At 43.8% G+C, this 19,047-nt stretch overlaps 1 protein-coding gene across 1 annotated transcript; it reads left to right on the forward strand.

The window, feature by feature from the left end:
• Nucleotides 1–802: 802 nt before the first annotated feature.
• Nucleotides 803–17,941, forward strand: LOC144159545 (acetylcholine receptor subunit beta-type unc-29-like). Its single transcript, XM_077691109.1, has 8 exons — nucleotides 803–970; nucleotides 4,073–4,230; nucleotides 6,532–6,576; nucleotides 7,330–7,439; nucleotides 8,509–8,641; nucleotides 10,409–10,560; nucleotides 15,580–15,806; nucleotides 16,852–17,941. The coding sequence occupies exons 1-8, from the start codon at nucleotides 898–900 to the stop codon at nucleotides 17,172–17,174; spliced, it is 1,221 nt and encodes a 406-aa protein (XP_077547235.1). The 5' UTR covers nucleotides 803–897; the 3' UTR covers nucleotides 17,175–17,941.
• The last annotated feature ends 1,106 nt before the right edge of the window (nucleotides 17,942–19,047 follow it).

Raw genomic sequence — 19,047 nt, forward strand, 5'->3', positions numbered from 1 at the left:
ATCAAGTATTTAGTTTCAGATAAAGATGTGTATTTAAGCTGTACGGACGCAGCTACTACGCATGGTGCGCGCTGTGGTGACAGCACAGTGAACGCGCGACGAACACCGATACGGACGCCAGCCCCTATGCGTCGTGAGCCCTGTGCGTGTTCGTACGATAAACAGTGAGCGGGCAAGGAACACGTGTAGTGCGTACCAAGCCCGGAAAGTGCGTACAACGGCCCCGTCTGGTATAAAGACTACTCTCACGGGTGCGGTGAGGGGAGTTCAAATTCGGTCGAAAAGCAAAGCAACGGCAGACAACGGTTCACGCATGAGTATGGTAACGCCATCTGGGAAGACTGACGGCAAGCAACGCTGCAGCCGAATCACGCAATGATGGCGTCGTTGCTGACGTCCCGAAAACGCACGATTTGGCGGGAGAATCAAAATTTTAACCTAAATTGATGAATTTCTTAGTGAATACGGCAACATTTACTGCCGGGCAAGTGCTAGGAGCGCTACAAAACACGAAATATTTCGAATGAAACAAACTTGTAATTTGTCCTCATGGCTCCTTAAGCTTTGGTGTTCACACACTTTTAGTACAGTGTAACTGAATCAATCCACGTTTCTTAGTTGATTTACGCTTGAGCGGAATACATTCTGAGCACTCCGCGAAGGTTTTTTTCTCCAAGACTGAGCTACGGTCAAAAAACAATCACACCAAACAGTTTTTCTAACGCGCCATGTGAGGCCAGAAGTAATACAGTAAGGCCAACAGAGGAGGAGCGGAGACGGAAGACGAAGCCGGCGTTCCAGCCTGACGCCCCCTTCCCGAACACAAACAGTTTGCATGTTACCCTTCGCTTCTGCCGTGGTTGCGGGTTTGTCGAGTTTGCGCGAGGAAAGGCGTCAATGGGAGCGCGATTCTTCTGTAGACTGGCCCTGTGTTTCACCGTAGGGCTCATTGCGGTCGCTGAAATCGAAGGTAAGTTTGTGCGTTCAAGGGGCACTTAGCTTTGCGACTTATTCAGGACCAATCCGCCAACAACTGAACGGTCACTTAAAGGTCTATAGTGCGGCCTTGCATACCATCGCTGTCGTATAGGTAGGAATGTTTGGCCCGTACAATACTATTAGCGCGCTGATATCGCTGAAAGTTATCATCCGTTGGGTGTGCTTTTTCGTTTACCATCGTTAGGTTTCAGCCGTTTCCAGAAAGCAGAATCGCAAAGGTAAAATTGTTTATGTCCGAGGCAATGCGGGCCTCGGCACTTTGACAGACATGCGTGACTAAAGCATGCATTGAATTCTTTTTTATGATGAGAGTTCCATCCTGGCTTCAAGAAAAACGTGGATGAGTATTGCTAGTATTTAACTGTGTATTTGTTGCACGCCACTGGACTCAAGTCTTATGATAGTTTAGTAGTAGTCATACGTCCAAGTAATGGGCGAGGAAGCCCCAAGGAATGAAATAGCCAAGCCGTATTTTTGTGCGCTGGAATTTTAATTTGCAGAATAATTATGCAGTTAAAGAATTTTTATTCAGAAAGGATAAATTAACGTGCTATTGGAGTGATGTGTGTACGAAGTTCGATTACAGTTAAAAAATACTGCTCGCCCCCCTCAAATATTCGCAAATCTCCACTACTGCGTGCGTCAGTTTCCAAATGTAGTTCAAAATTAAAATTACGGCAGTTTCTAATTGACTCGAATGTGAGCGGCTCATAACGGCAATGTGATGCGACAAAAATTTTCTTATAATTTGGATGACGCACAAATGGGGACCTGAAGTCTCTTTTTTGGAAGATTCAGAGGAGTTTTATAAAGGCAGTCTGCACTTTCCGTTCGTTCCATAAAACTTTCAAATTGAAACATTAGCTAAATTTCGCTGGTTTCGAATTACTAATATTATTGCAATCCGTAAAAACAAGCTGCAATCGATTCTTTCTTTGCTAAGCCTGAACTATATAGACGGTTCAGATTGGCTTCAACAGGACGTACAGCTTGAAATATAAGGGTGCGTTTTCAGTACATGTCCAATAATATTTGAAATTTTTCTTCAGACTGTATGATACTATGAACCCCAGCAAATATTACACAACCGTCAAACATTCGATAACAGAGTTGGACTAAAGTAAAGAAAAAGTTTTAACAGCCCTCGTCTTTTGCTAACATAGTGACGATATGAATGATTAAACTCGTGTTTCTGGCGGCTTTGCACGGTTAAACTGGTGTCATATACTGTCACGCAATGAAGAACGCAGGAAGGTTGTTGTTGAAATTAACATTAACAAGAAACGAAAGCGACGAAGAAGTGGTCAACAAAGCGACATGCACAGTCGAGCGCGGCGAATCGTATGCATGCCACGGCGTTTCGTGCGCACGCATGCGTCTAGATTGCTCTCGTATCTAGGAACAAATTTAGATCGAGAAAATGTTCAAAATAAACAAGAACAGTTTAGGATAAGAACCACAACCTCACCCTTTCCTTATTGAAACAATATTGCGGGAGCGGCATACAAAAGGAAACACGGGAGTCGCTTAACACACAAGATAAGATAGCTTGAAGCCAGGCGCTGGTAGCGGTGGTGGCGGTGAAATATTTATTAAACTAAAAGAGGTTCGCGCTTGAAAGCGGCAGAAGCCCTCAGTCCAGGGCACCCTGCGGCTGGTAAAAAACAAATAAGAATGCATGGTTCGTGGCAATTTTATTTCAGTTCTTCGCAGAGGATAACCTTTTAGTTTTTTAAAGCCACGAAGAGGACAAAACAGCAGGCAATCTTGCCTGCAGCTTCAGGAACTCCCACAATGACATCCCGCTGCGTTGCCTCGGGCGTGATGATCCCGTAGTTCACAAAATTTTGACTTTTAAAAATATCACTCTTAATGTTACCTCTGAGCTTGTTAGAGTGCAGTTTATTCAGGAAACACGTGCTTGTAAAATCGTAAATGCCATGCAACATGCGTACGGGCATATCGACGCAAATGCCGTCACTAAGTCGTCGAGGAAAATGGTAGAAGAGAAATAGAACCTGGAACACACTTCAAGCGTGACGAAAAAGCATGCACACTGGCCGAGAAAACTCAGACAAAAATTAAAGACAGTTCCACGCCTGCGAAATGTGCTGAAACATCGCAGCTGACTTCGGCACGCTGGCGGCCATTTCTTTCAGAAGCGGGGGTAGCTTACAACGCCACCCGCCGTACGCACTCGAAGCGGACCTACGAAGGTCTCGCATTTTGTCGGACTTGAGCAGCGTGTTCCGGCGCACGAGCCGAGATCGCGCAATGCAGACCGTCGAGGTGGTGGCGCCACCTGTCGGCCCAGCGGTTTACTTTCACCTGGCGTGACCAGCGCCATCAACTGACATTGCGAGTCCTTAAAAAGCTGTGCAAGGCTAAGTCCGCCTTATTCAACAATACTTACTTACTTACTAAGAAGCTATCTCCACGCAAATAAATGCTCAATAAAAGTTGATTCCCTCTCTTTCTCTCCGGAAAAAAAAAAAAAACAACTATCCCGGACTTTTCAAAGTAATGTATGGAATAGAACAATTGAAAATGTGAGTTTTTGTTTTTCATTCTATTATTCGACAGTCGGATAATTCGGACACATTTTTCAACTCCCTTGGGATCCGAATTAACGAGGTTTTACTGTAGTTAACTAACGCTTTCTCCTTTTTTAAACGAAATTTTCTAGTTGGTTTTGCCGGTGCAATCAATTGTCTACACTATAATTTCTTCGAGCTGGCGACAAAGACAATCGCTTCTATCAATCCAATCCAAAATTTCGGGTATTTAACAAACCTGGGCTATGAGGCGCGCAGGAGTGGAGGGCTCCGGATTAATTTTGACCAACTGGAGATCTTTAACCGGCGCCAAAATCTGGCCACACGCACATTTTCGCTTTTTGTCCCCACCTGAGTAGCGGCCACCGCGGCTGGTAATCGAACCCGCGTCCTGGTGCTCAGCAGCACAACGCCTTAGCCACTGAGCCACCGGGGCCGGGTCACTTCAATGAATAGAAGGATGGACGTAAGGCCAGAGTGGCTCACATTGTATCTCTCCATCTTCCATTTTTTTACAGCACCCGATTCTGAAGGCGGATATGTATCCCGGCTTGAGCTACTCAAGAGGCGACTGTTTCGCGACAGCGGGTACGATGCAACTGCCAGACCCGTAAACAGCACTTCAGAGCCGACTGCTGTTCATATTGCCATCATTTTTCCGTACATCACACATGTTGTAAGCTTTCATTTTTCGCCCTGTCGGCTTTGTTTCTGGAGGGAAACGAAATATCGCTGTACGGCAATTTCAACAAGTATAAGTCGCCAAATATATCTTAACAGCGAAGCTGTTTAGCAAATCGTAATTTTTCGTGTCCCCAGTTAAAAATACCAAGAAATTGCCGAGCACGCGCACGTGAGCTCAGGTCTCGCTTTGTCCGCCCGGCAGTTAACGAAACCCAGAAAAAAATTCCCCGCATTTCCCCGAGGGGAAGAATGTGAAAGTGCGAATGCACGAGTTGAATTTGCGCGGTTCGGTAATGCTCGCGAAAGAGAGATCACACACACACACACAACTACAAAGAAAGAAAGATGCATTTATTCACAGACACCTATTTGTGTTGTCGTTGTACTTGATTGCTAGAGCGGATCTCAGCTTTGAAATTTCGTGTCAGTACTCCTTTAAGCGGGTGCATTAGCCCTTCTCACGCCCGATTCCTGGCCAATCCCCCACGTGGGTATGTGCCATGTCAGCGGCCAGGCAGCGCGCGCCCATCTCCCCCTTTTGCCAAGGAAGACGAGGAGATTCCTGGCCAATCCCCCACGTGGGTATGCTATGCGGACATCGCCGGTGGACGCAGGTTCAGGGTCGCTTAAGAAGTGCATTGCACTTAAAATGCCTAACGCTCTTGTGTGAGTAATTCGCGACGACCGCCTAGCGTCCGCTGCGCGCATTTGTCAAGCAAAGCATAACCACTTAGAGAGATTCGCCAAGACTTGCAATATCGTGGCAATACTTGCTCGGAACGAGGAAATCACGTCATAGCGTACGCACATTCAAGAAATGTCCAACGCTTATCACTCGCAGGAAAATAAAAGAAGCTCACACTCATAGCCATCAAGATGGATCAAACGTCGTTGCGGAACCGAAGAAGAAGCAAACCGGCTGCAGTCGTGGAATTAAACCTTCGTGATGGCCGTGATGGTTGCGTACAGCTTCGCTACCTCAATACTTACGCGTTAGTGTGAGCGTCCTTCATTTTTAATGCGTAGCATTCTTTGCCGAGTAGTCCCACCGCCAGGACCGTGTAACACCCTGCATTTCGACAAAAATGCAGATATCGCGGAAGTTCCACCTGTAATCGCTATAATGGCGTAAACGAAGATAACTGGTCTAACCAAATCTTGAAAAACTAAAGAAAGAAAAATATAAAATAATTACGAAAAATTGGCGAACCCTGCATTTCGCCAATAATGCAGGTTTCGCGAAAGTTACAAATGTAATCGTTGCAATAATGTAAATGGAGATAATTAGTCGGACGAAATAAAAAAAAACAAAGAAAAAAAAACGAAAATTTTTAAAAAATTACGGAAAATAGAAAAACGTACCCGCTTGCAATTTCCACAATAATGCAGATTTCGCGAAAGTTCACCTGTAATCGCTATGATTGCATAAATGGAGATTATTGGTCGAACAAAATTTTGAACACCTAAGAAATTAGGAACAATATAAAATAATTACGGAAAATGGCGAACCGTGCAACGCCCTGCATTTCCACAATAATGCATATTTCGCAAAATATCCCAATTTAATCCTTATAATAGCGTGAATGGAGATAATTGGCCGGACGAAATTTTGGAAAAACTAAAAAAGAAGAATATTAAAAAAGTACAGAAAATGGCAAAACGTATAACGCATGACATTGCCACAATAGTGCAGATTTCGCGAAAGTTTCACCTGTAAACGTTATAATGGCGTAATTGGGGATAATTGGACGGACAGAATTTAGAAAAAAAAAAACAAAAAAATTGGTGGAAAAATCTCGCACTCAAGACAGGCGGCACAAGGATGCTACGCATTAGTAGACAATTCTTTGAATTTGTGCAGAGTTTTTTTGTAAGAAACTCGACCCGAAAACTCGTCTTTATCCTAGTAAGTTTCAGTTATGTCACCCTTAGTAACGCGATTCGAGGTTTTATTCGAAAAAAAAAAAAACGTACAATGCTCCTTCTTCCCCTTGAAGTCAACGGTACTGTAAAGACAACCGTAATACTGGTTATTTTGTACTACTACTGTTTCTAGGTACAATTAACACCAGTAATAGTACTAAATTTCTACCCTTTTTGCCCATTTCTTATCAAGATCATCAATTTGTGGGTGTTTTTAGATTACAATTTCACAGTGGCTTCCACTCTGAAAAGGAGGTATCACCGTCTATGATTAAAGGCCCTACACGGTAAACGCTTGCATTGGGGTAACTGTGTCCGTCTCAGCACCTGCCACCGTATTCAGCATGCAATGAATTAGTCTTTTTTTCAGGCACTTGAAGACGGCTGGTTTACTCTCAAGCTCTGGTTTTGCTCGGTGAGTTGGCCCTCTTCTTAATCTCAAGGTAACACTTTCACCTTACTCGTGTGCATTATGCCAATTCACATAAGCTTGAGAGCAAACATGCACACACGCACACACGTACGCAGACACGGACCATAGCAGCTATCCGTTCGCCCCCACACGCGCACACAGGCGCACGGATAGACGGAGGGATGAATGGGTGCTAACTGTACGGGCTCCTTCGTTTAGCCAGAAATCGTCGTTTCTCTGCTCTCCCTGTTTTGCGGAAGGTGTGTTGACAAAATACATTGGTTGACTTTGTCTGACAGCGACTCATCCCACACGATGTTAAATCTGCCCGTGAAGTGCCAAATATTACACTATTTTTCATTGTGTGGTAATATTGTCGCTATGTCTATTCCGTTGCGTGCATTGCACACCTTATCTGGAGCCATCGACTTTGAAACGTACATTAAATAAATGAAACGTTGTTTTTCAAACTACTGGGTAGCACGAGTGCTATTTTTGTATCTTAATGAAGGCCTATCTTACACGCCAAGTTCATATTTGTTGTTTTCTTCAAACAAGGAAAGCATTTTTTAATAGAGTGTGACGGGAAATATTCTGGATATTCTCCAAATTGGCCCGACTGAAGACAGTCGTCAGAGGGAAGAAATTATCATGTATCGGTGATACGCCATCATTGATTACTTTTTCCTTTCTTCCGCCATACTTTTCTTCTTCATAGCTTGGCTCAGTAATGACAGTTTTGTACCGATTTTGCAGAACTGGTATGATCATCGACTCACCTGGAACGCGGAAGACTACAATCGTACTTTTGACATTACCGCCAAACTGACAGAGGTCTGGTGGCCAAAGTTGGACATCGTCAATGCGTAGGTAGAAAAGTTCTATCTCTTCACTTAATGGGGTAATTAATGTTGACTGAGTAATACGAGGCCACCACTCTGCGGTGGAAATTTTTCGCTGAATAGGAGCACCGTCTCTTTGTCCAGTTTTCTGTGCAGACTACGAACTGTAGTCGTTTTTCCTTTTTTTCGGAAATAATTAAACCATTCTTGTCATAGGGCTTAATCTCGCAAAAAATGTACTTCACCAAATAACCCTGTTTCAGCGTAGTAAAACTCGGAAGTCTAGTTAGTTATAACTCGAATAAAGATAGATAGATTATTCCAGGAATATTTGGGTAAGAAGAAACGCCATACCTTTTTGGAGGAAGGGTGGCTTGCTGTTCTGATGCCGTACGCCGCGACGCCTTCAAACGTATGAACTCAGGTACCTTGCAATGTGTATTAAAAATCCCAGGGAATACCACACATACCTTACACCTCTTTAACAGAACGGTTTTAGAACCATAAATAATGAACATCCCGAGGAGGTAACTGTCGCCCACACACCGGCCCCTGGAACTAAATTACATTGTTTGAGGGTCAGTAAGGGCAATTCTTCAATTGGTAGCCAGCGGCAAACATACGTTCACAACCAAGATTGAAAACGAAAAACAAAGTGTCACCGGGTAAAATTTTAACCTTCGCAGGCGTGTATGGTTTATATTTCACTATATCACTCAGAGCCCACAGCGACAGCAACCAGAACGACAGTGATGAGTTAGTCTTCATGCGGGCAGGCGGACATAGGTGTTCCGTTTAAACGCACGAGCTATTTATTCTAAGATACAGAAAATAAGCAACACATCGGTGCTCACTACGCCGTTTGCATGTAACGGAACTTCAAGTGCTGAAAATGTCCTGGAGATCGCCGGTTTAGGCTGCACATCATAGTGCATGCCTGCCTTTCCCATCCCGTCTTTACAGTTATTGGCTTGCGCCGATCAGATGCAGTAACTTTGGTACTACAAGTGTGGGACCTTATTAAAGCAGTAATCTAGCCAGGCTTTGTTAAACTAAGCTTAAATACAATGACTGACATCAATTTGGCCTGCAGGCGAGGACAAGATCTCGACTACATGGAAGATATTGCCGGGCTTCATCCCGATGGTCAAATCTGGGTGTGCCCAGCATTCAGCGTGAAAGCTGCTTGCGCTGTTGACTTGAGCCTTTTCCCCAACGATGAACAGGTAAAACACCAAGACGATGATGTGACAGGGTAACTATCTTTTGTAAGGTTTTTTTGCCATCGGGAGGAACAAAAACCACCAACTTCTCAGTGGGAATAAATTTAATTACCGTAATGAATTCGCGTACACGGTCAATTCATGCACACCGCAGCCAGTGATAACCAAATGTAAGACTGAAGTGTGTCGTTTGAATTCTTGTTGTAGTGCTATATGTTTAACTGTTTTGAAGCATGTGGGGTGTTACTATATATAGTGATAGGACCTTCTGTGCCAAGGTAAGAACTTCTCTGCTAACATGTGTTACTGGGGATACTTGGAAAAGTAGGCTCAGAAAACATGTAATAAAATGCTCTACCCCTGCGAAATTTGACTTAACTACCAGAAGAAACTTTGCTACAAAAGTGATTCCTGTCTTGCAAAAACACGTAGTGATTATTGACAGCGTTCCTATAGAACCAAACTGGCTATGCTAACGGTATTACAAGAATATAAACGAAGAAAACAGGCCTAGGCAGCAGCGGGTATTCAGTAAACTGCAGTCACAGTGGAGAATTTAATTTTTCAAGGCAACATGCAAGACTGAAGAAAATTTTTCAGTCATAGTGTTGGCTGCAGTTATACTTATGCAAAATTCGCTTACGTGTCTAGCGCAAGCCCAAGTCGTTCTTTTGGTTAGAGAAGCTATCCAGCAGAAGACACACGAGGAACACTGCGTGGCTGCCGCACTCACTACAGTAATTATGCCGCGGTAGTTTGTAATGTGACTAGGCGCCAGTTGACCTTCTAACTCGTAGCTGTAGCTGTAGTATGCGTATAGTTGACTGCTGTGTTCTGTCTGAAATGATGTAAAATACAATCAACCAACCGATTAGTCACGTGTCGGGGCAGCTTAAATACCGAAATATAGTTTGTGGCATGACGAAAGGGAAATTGGCATGTTTGAACAAAATTCGCCATTTCTGCTAGAAAGGGCCGGCGAATTTGTAAAAAGCTTTATGAACAATGGTTTACGTAATATGGACTGCTGGTGCTCGCAAGAAAGCCCGCGAGGTCCTTTTAGAACACCGCGGAGTACACCGCAAGAGTATCCTATCCTCCCCTTATTGTTTTATCTTTTGTCTAACATTGCTGGCAGTGTGCGGGAAAAATGCTTGCCCACAGAGCAAGCATGTACAGTCATCAACAAATGAAATGCGAACACGAGAATATGAACCAGCACACGCAAAATTGAAAGATGCCGTTCGTGGAGTTGAAATAATAGCGCTCTGTTGGTCTACTTGGAAAGCCGCATTACCCCACTTTGTTGCTGTAATTAAGCCACGCGTCAATTAAACCTGCGTTTAAAGAAATCACGCTATTTGTGTGTTCTGGTACACATTTTCGTGATCACCTTTCAGTTGTCCATGACTGAACGTTTGAATTTTTTGTGTGGGGCGTGTTCTCAAGTTGACGTTTTGCACAACGCTTGTGCTGTGCAGAAAAGATAGACACACGAATTGGTTGCCATACAGTAAATGCGTGGTTGGCTTTCGCTACTTGGGCGAATTGTTCAATAGAATATAAAGTATACACCACGCATGAGGCCTAATAAATACCCTTATTTTTATGTTTACGGAGGTTTCCGTCTGACGAACCAGTAAAAGGAAATTATTCAACACCAAAACCAGCATTGTTCCCGACAGAAGCAAGAAGGCATGCCACCTTAAGGACTCTGGAGGCCGGTGTGTACAAACAGCACGATGAAACCATAATTTTATGAACTCGCAGGTGTGCAGCATACGCATCGCATCGACCAGCTACAACGCCGATGAGGTGAAGCTGGTCGATGGCAACGCATGGGGAAAGTACCAAAGTGACGCGAGTACCGAGTTTAACATCACAAAAGTCTTGTTTTCTTCAAACCATACGTCTCTAAACAGGTATGTTTAATAAGGTTGACACAAAAAGTATTCATTAGGTTGGCATGAAACTATGGCAGGGAGACTACCTGAAATTAATCTCAAGCAACGGGTGAGAAACTGGTACAGCGGATGAGCAGTTATCGTTGATTTCAGGCGCTGTTTCGATCTTACAATGTACTAAAGAACAGCATGACAGGTATAAAGCAACGCAAGAGCAGCTGCTTCATGTTCATGTAGGTTTTTAGCATCTCAACCACGGCTATATTGTAGACCAAACCAGAAGATGCTTTGAAAAGAGTTCGTATCGAAAGGAGGAGTTGGAGGAGAAAGCCTTTATTACATCAGGAAGACGCTAAGTAAAGTGGGGGAAGCGGGAGTAAAGTTTGATACTAGACATGTATAGTACAGAATGCTTCAGCGTAAAGCGAAAACAGTACACACTAAACTTTTTTACACCCTTTTAGCCAAAAAGGGTGTACAATAAGTGGAAAAAGGTTGTTGGGAGGCCTTTACACCCTTCTTCTTGAATCTCAACACCCTTTTCCTAGCTGTACACCCTTTTTGCGCGAAAAAAAAGGTGTTGATCCACTTCAACACCCTTGGTTTTTCTTAGGGTGTTGAAAGGGTGTGGAAAAGGTGTTCAGCCGTTCATTTAATAAGGCCATGCTTGGATGCGTAATAGCACTGTAAAAAACAAGACACCCCCTCATATGCTCCATGTACTCCTCTGCTCGCAAGGAATTTTCAAACGCAAAAAGAAAATAATTGCTCGTATGCAATTATCGCTCGTTTCCATATGCGGTGCACCTCGTGCCCCAAATTTAGCTTTGGCACGTGAAACACCAATTTGAACCTTCAAAATTAAAAAAAGACTATAGTCGTGTGGCGAAAAGGGTGTTTACCGAATGCAACACGCTTGCCTTAACGTAGGTTGTTGAAACGGTGTGAAATAGGTTTTCAGTTGCAAAAAAAAGAACAGCGGAGCTGGGGGTCGACCTAGTTTCTTCCGGTGTTGCTAAGTTTTGTTATGTTTGCTAAGCTTTACAGTGTTCTTGCTAAGCTAGGATGACCGCTGAGGGGTGAGGCGAAGTTTAAGCGGATTTTTCAAGTCTGTTCCAGTGTGTGTCCCTCTCCCCCCCTTCTCTGCCAGGGGATCGAAGGGGGAAACAAGTTAGGTCGGCCCCCAGCTGTGCAGTTTGTCCAGCCTTGCACCACTATTGCAGCGCCAATTTGTCTGCCTTTTAGAATCCAAAAAAAGCTAGTACAGTTGAAATGGTATAGTAAGAGGTTCCCATACGCATACGCCCCCTGTGCTCACACTCTAACGAGCTCGACAGCCGAATTCACTGTTATAATACCCTATCTGCGGTGGTGCATCATTTACAGGTGCCGCAGTTTTTTTTGTACTTTTTGCTAACGCCACCGAAAATAGCTCAAGCTTAAAGAGCTTCACCGTTAATAAATTATGCCAATTCATATTGCTTTAAACATCGTGAGGTGCGAAACACCCACCGCTTGTAGAAAATGTTCAGTCCACCGGTGTAAACAGGTACAAAATGCCTCCAAAGTTGGAGGTTTCTTCACCTTTTTTCTTAACTGACGGTCTTTTCTTGCACCCTTTTTTTTAGTTTCGAACACCCTAATTTTCTGGGAAACAGGGTGTTGAAATAACGAACACCCTTTTTGAAGGATGTTGAGGTGGCGGGTAAGACTTGTTTGGTATTTAATAAAATTCTATAAGTTATGGAACACAAAAACTACGTCGTAATTAATAGCTTTTTGCAAATCCGCGCGTTGATTTGTGTATTCTCATAGTAAAATCTATACTTCCAAAATATGCGCTAACATATCTGTTTTTTGAGACAAGCCCACCAACTCGGTTGGGGGGCTTTCCTCTGCTGGATATAAAAGCCAGAACAGCACATGTATTACTAAGTAAGTATGGTCTCCCTGTACCGCTTGCATCCCGTTGGTTTTCCTGCTCAATTCATTTGTGTTCCAACTGTAACGTGTGCGGATTGACCGTTTGTGTTGAATGCTGCCCGCTCCACCGATTCACATTGCCACTGCGCATGCCGGATGCTCAACCCCCCTTTTTTAGGGTGTTGAGCATCCTCAACACCCTTTAAGGGTGTTGAGCTAAACGCCCTTTTTTTGCTAAAACACCTTTTAAGGGTGTTAGCCATGGGACAAGATTTTTACACCCTTTTCGGCCAAAAAGGGTGTAAAAAAGTTTAGTGTGATAGCATGAAACGGAGCTCTAAGAATGCCACACAGAGGTGTTAAGAATCGAATACGCATACACATTGAGGGACTCGGGTCGTGCTGAAAAGCAAATTTTTGAGGCACGATACCTTGGTTGCTGCACGCTGAGGTATTAAATTAAAAGGTTGTTCTCAAGAGCATAGGCCAAGCTCTCACGTGTTCTCTCCAACGGCGGAGCACCCAGTACGAGGTGCACTCAGGTTTTAATACCAAGGGTATATCAGTGTTGAAAAAATGGCTTTTCTTCAAAAACTGTCGTATTTTTGTTCCCTTTAGCACTGAAATCTTCAATGGCATGCCCTTGATGATAACTCACGAAATGCACCATTAGCATAAAGGGCCGCCTCTTTGCGGTTTGGGAAGCTTCCTCATTCTTTGTGAAAATCGCAGCATTCAGATTGGCAGCCCCAAATAAGTAGGTGGCGTGTGTTTGCTTTCTTTTAGGAATTTGAGGTAAATAAATCGCGGTAACTCGGAGCTGCTTTGCAGCACACTAAACTATTTTACACCCTTTTGGGCCGAAAAGGGTGTAAAAATCTTGTCCCATGGCTAACACCCTTAAAAGGTGTTTTGGCAAAAAAAGGGTGTATGGATGAGAAAAGGGTGATGAGCTCAACACCTTTAGAAAAGGGTGTTGAGGATGCTCAACACCCTAAAAAAGGGTGTGGAGTCTCACACCCTTTTTTTGAGGTGATTGCATGCGTAGAGGCAATGTCAAACGGCGGAGCGCGCAGCATTCAACACAAACAGCCAATACGTACAAGTTACAGTTTGAACACGGGATGCAAGCGGTAGAGGGAGTGCATACTTCCTTAGCAACACATGTGCTGTTCTTGCTTTTATACCCAGCAGAGGAAAGCCCCCAGATGGAGTCGGTGGTCTTGTCGCAAAAAACTGATATTTTGGCGCTAATTTTGGAAGTATGAATTTTACTACGAGAATATACAAATCAACACGTGGATTTGCAAAAACTTTTTAATTACGCGGTAGTTTTTCTGATCCGTAACTTAAAGAATTTTATTAAATATCATACAAATCTTCCCTGCCACCTCAACACCCTTCAAAAAGGGTGTTCATTATTTCAACACCCTTTTTCCCAGAAGGGTGTAGAGTTACAAATTATGGTGTTAAAAACTAAGAAACAGGGCGTAAAGAAAAAAAGGGTGTGAGAAAATACCGCCAACGAAGAAAAAAGGTGGAGAGACCTCCAATTTTGGAGGCATTTTGTACCTGTTCACACGGGTGGACTGAACATTCTCTACAAGCGGGCGGGGGGGGGGGGGGTTGTGCCTCAAGATGTTTACAGCATAATGAAATTGGCATAATTTATTACCAGTGAAGTTCTTTAAGCTTCAGGAGGTAGGTTCGGCAACATTAGCAAAAACATACAAAGAATAAACTGGGGCGCCTGTAAAGGGTGCACCACCGCAGATAGGGTATTATGACAGTGAAGTCGGCTTTCGAGCTTGTTAGAGTGTGAGCACAAGGGGCGTATGCGTATCCGCACCTCTTACTGTACCATTTCAAAGGTACTAAAGGTACTAGTCTTTTTTGGATTCTAAAAGGTAAAAAAATTCGGGCAGCTTGCAATAGTGGTGCAAGACTGGAGAAACAGCAACGCTGGGGGCCGACCTACCTTGTTTCCCTCTTGGATCTCCTGGAAATGGGGAGGGGGGGGGGAGGCGGGCACACTGGAACAGCCTTGTAAAATCTGGTTAAATTTGGCCTCATCCCTGAGTGGTCATCCTGGCTTAGCAAGAACATTGTAAACCTTAGCAAACATAACAAAACCTAGCAACACCGGAAGAAACTAGGTCGACCCCCAGCTCCGCTGTTCTTTTTTTGCAACTGAACACCTATTTCACACCGGTTCAACAACCTGCAGAAAGCCAAGCGTGTTGCAGTTCGTAAACATCCTTTTCGCCACACGACTACAGTCTTCTTAATTTTGAAGGTTCAAATTGGTGTTTCACGTGCCAAAGCTAAACTTGGGGCATGAGGTGCACCCAATAAGGAAACGAGCGATCATTGCATAAGAGCAATTATTTTTTTGTTGCGTTTGGGAATTTCTTGCGAGTAGAGGAGTATATGAGGGGATGTCTTCTTCTTTACAGTGCTATTATGCATCCGAACATGGTCTTATTCAATGAACAGCTGAACACCTTTTCCACACCCTTTCAACACCCTAAGAAAAACCAAGGGTGTTGAAGTTGATCAACACCCTTATTTTCAAACAAAAAGGGCGTAGAGCTAGAAAAAGGGTGTTGAGACTCAAGAAAAAGGGTGTAAAGGCCTCCCAACACCCTTTTTCCACCTATGCTACGCCCTTTTTGGCTAAAAGGGTGTAAAAAAGTTTAGTGTGAGTAAAACGAATTTTTTTAGAACTGTTCATTGAAACTATGGTAATGCTGCTGTGCTCGAGGACACGGGTTCGATTCCCGGCCGTGGCGGCCGCTTTTCTGATGGAGGGGAAAAGCAAGACCGCCCCTGTCGAGGTTTCGGTGCACGTTAAGGATCTCCAGGTGGTCAAAATTAATCCGGAACCCTTGACTACGACGCGCCTCATCACCTGTGTAGTGTCGGTACCTTAAGCCCTACAATCAATCAAATCAATTAACGGTAATACTGTCAGTTGATAATTATTTCATTGCGAACACAAGCTGACGCACAGAAAACTGTCGTAGCGCTTGTCGTAGTGTTACTGCTAGCACCATAGGTTGCTTTGAGCCTGAAGGTCTCTACTGCGTTTTTGTATTACGTGCACCATTACAGGTCGTTCGTGGACGTCTCCTTCCACTTGCGGAGGTTGGGTGGATGCCACCACTACACCGTCACCATCCCGTCAATCGCATCCGTCCTTGTGATGCTAGCACTCTACTGGGTGCCGCCGGAGTCTGACCGAAGACTGACCGTCCTATCGCTGAACATCCTGTGCATCATGCTTATATTGCACAGAACTTCGAAGCTGATGGCATCATCTGTGAAGGCACCCAACATGCGTGAGGCTGATTTAAATTTCTGTTACCCTGCATGAGTGTAGACATCCGTGAAGGATAATGAATGCGTTAGACTTGAAAATTTTCTATACTACTGAATGAGCTGACGCACTCATGTCATTCGGTCAAGCAAAGGCCGGGGCTTTTCTAGAATTGGAAACAATTCAACAGTTAGTGAAGTTTCGGAGTGGTATTTGCTCTGAATTTATTGTTTCCGAAATCTGTTTCCAGGCTTTGCAGGACTTCAGCTTCGGACTTTGAATGAGCTAGAGATGATACTTTACCTCGGTTTTCTGGGTGCTATAAGCAGCCTAAAACGACTTTCATGATTTTTTGTAGGAGATTCACACAGAAAGACTAGTTAAAAACTACTTTTATGGAACATGCTTACATTTGTAAGAAAACCAAACAACAAATTAAGGAATGACGCTCTGTAGAGATCCAGAAAACACGGACGAACCTCAGTGTTTGTAGCTGATCACATATGCCCAAAACGAGGTAGACGGGTAGTTTTTTTAACAGGAATTTAAAAATATTCAATTTCTGCTACAAGCTAAATTTTATCTGTATACAAAAGACAAGCTTTAATGATCGCTTGGCTGCATTTGCCTAACAAATACATGTTCTTTACACTAAGAATAAAATGTTCAAAAAAGGATTAGTGCAAATTATGCGACTGGAAGATAGGCAATTTCTGAACTCTAATTTACGCTTGTCTTAGTTTCCAAAGGATGCGTACCGGGAGTCTTAGGCTAAAATGGTCTAGTTACCTTGATTTTGACTACAACTAATGAAGCACAGTTTTTAAAAAGTTTAACAGCATAACGATAACTTGAGTAAAAAAATTGCTTATCCCGTAATGGTGCTTCGGTCAACTATCACTTTGCCACTATTACATGCAGTCATTACACGCAAAATTACTGGTCATAAGAAACAGATTGAAGCTGGGGAAAATGAAAAAAAGGCTCAGAAGCGCTTTTTTGTTTGCAACATAGGGTTTTATTGAAACAGGTATTTAAAATACGATCTGCTCTTTCCTTTTACCCAGTGCTGTTTCTTGGAGTGGCGGCGATCGTGCAAGTGCTCAACGCGGTGGGAAGCATCACCGTCCTGAATCTGGTTGGTTCTTCTAGCATCCGCGTGAAACTTCCCGACGCTTTACACCGAGTGCTCACCGGAACAGTTGGAACGTTTCTCTGCCTGAGTGACCCCGCACCCGTGTCGACAGCGCCGCATGTCGACAACCCGGATCAACTCTCAAGCTTTGACGATGTGCGCGAAAGGAAAGGCCGCTGGCTACTGTTTGCGCAAGCTCAGGACAGACTGTTCTTTTTTGTATTTGGACTCATGACTTTAGGCTTGTTGCTGTGAAATCCTATGTTTTGTGTTTAAGGAAGGAAGGTTGCATTTATTTCAGGGAAGGGAACAGGACCCCGTAATGTTCATTAACTGGTATTAACTGGCGTTAATACAGTGACACTGACCGCATAGGTTAAAACGTTGTATTAACTGGCGTTACTACAACGTTTTAACCTATGCGGTCAGTGTCACTGTTCGCTGTGATCTACCACGTGTGAAATCACTGTGATTATATGGAGTTACAGTTGGTTTATTCGTTGACGCGCGAAACTTCACCGACTCAGCTACGTTATTCGTCGCTGAAGAACTGCACTGTGACCAAGAAAATGCTAAAATAATGCACCGTAATGCAGTCGGTCAACAGTTTTTGGTGTTTTCCAACTCCGACTGCCTTTCTAATCTACCAGCATACGGCGACAAAAGCACCTTAAGAAAACTCCCCTAAATATCAGCTCATTTCTCGTGGTTGGCGCGAGTAAATGAAGGAAAAGCTGGCTGCGCTTTGCGACAGGAGCTCTGGGTATCTGACTTGCTAAGACCATTTAAAAATTATGTCAATACTCCGGCTATGCTCTGTATTCTCGCCACTCTAACTAGTTTGCACTACGAAGGTTCTGCTCCATTTCCACATGGGCTATGGGGGTAGGGCGGGCGAGGATAACCACTTTTATCCCCGCCTCAGGTGCAGAATCAGTTGCTTGGCAACTAAAAGATAAAGTTAACTTGTTTGCACTGCTGTTACGCATGTATCAATAAAACTAAATAAATATTCCCCATGATTGATTACAGAGTTTTGCTAAGCACGTTGTGTTTTTTTTGTTGCCCGTAAACAAAAATTACCGGCAGAAGTCTACTTACATGATTTCAGTACGATATCATTAGGACAATGAAACTTGCCTGAGCGGGCGTGCGGCTGTAACGGAAGCTGTATAGTCACTGACCAAACTCCTTGAGCGGCTATGGGGAGGGGTTTGCTGTCATCGCAGCTAAGTGGGAATTGGTATATCGGTACTGAGCTTCTAACGGTAGCTTACATCGTCATTGGCCAGTCACCTTGTGTGGGGGCATGACGTGCAGTTCGAAGATGATTTTTGTAACGGCGAAACATATGAAATTTTGCTATAGTGTTTCCATGAAACCAGCACGACAGACACGATTTAGTCGCGAGCGTCCTCGCAGGACAGAACAGTGCAAGTTCATTTATGCCGAGGGGCTCATGCGAGAGAGAGAGAGAGAGAGAGAGAGACAGAGAGAGAGATAGAGAGAGAGAGAGAGAGAGAGAGAGAGAGAGAGAGAGAGAGAGAGAGAGAGAGAGAGAGAGATAGAGAGAGAGAGAGAGAGAGAGAAGGCTCTTTAATGTGAACTGGTGAGGTCAGCCCTGCTAGGGACAAGGCTTGCTACACCAGATTGGGGAGGGGGTGACTACGTTGATGAGTGGTGAATATTAGACATTAGGGTTACAGCAGGATGAAGACAAACAAGAAACGTTAAAAAAAGAGAAAGTAAAAACAAGAGAATGCTGCCAGCAGAGTCCGGACATAACAATACAATTCAAAAGAGAATCTTTAATGTAAACACTGAAACAAAATGAAAAGTAAACGACGCGAAAAAAAAAGAGTAACAACACCAACCCAAGAAAAATAAATAGATGAACGCCACTGACACCAACACAAGCAAAGTAAATAGATGGACGCCACAGTGCGAAAGAGTAGATATTGCGACACACTTGCTCTGTCTGTGGTCTAGAGAAATGTGTCTAGTTCAGTGTCTCGTAGGAACTGGAATAGAACTTTTGTACCTAAGGTATTGTCAGCAGTATTGGCCCAGGGCCCAAGAAAATGACAAAGTTCCAGACTGCTTCCATGGCGTACACGAGAGAGGGAGC

This window comes from Haemaphysalis longicornis, unplaced genomic scaffold (assembly GCF_048455015.1).
Source record: "Haemaphysalis longicornis isolate Haplotype H1 unplaced genomic scaffold, Haemaphysalis longicornis Haplotype H1 scaffold_10, whole genome shotgun sequence".
NCBI classification, from domain to species: domain Eukaryota; kingdom Metazoa; phylum Arthropoda; class Arachnida; order Ixodida; family Ixodidae; genus Haemaphysalis; species Haemaphysalis longicornis.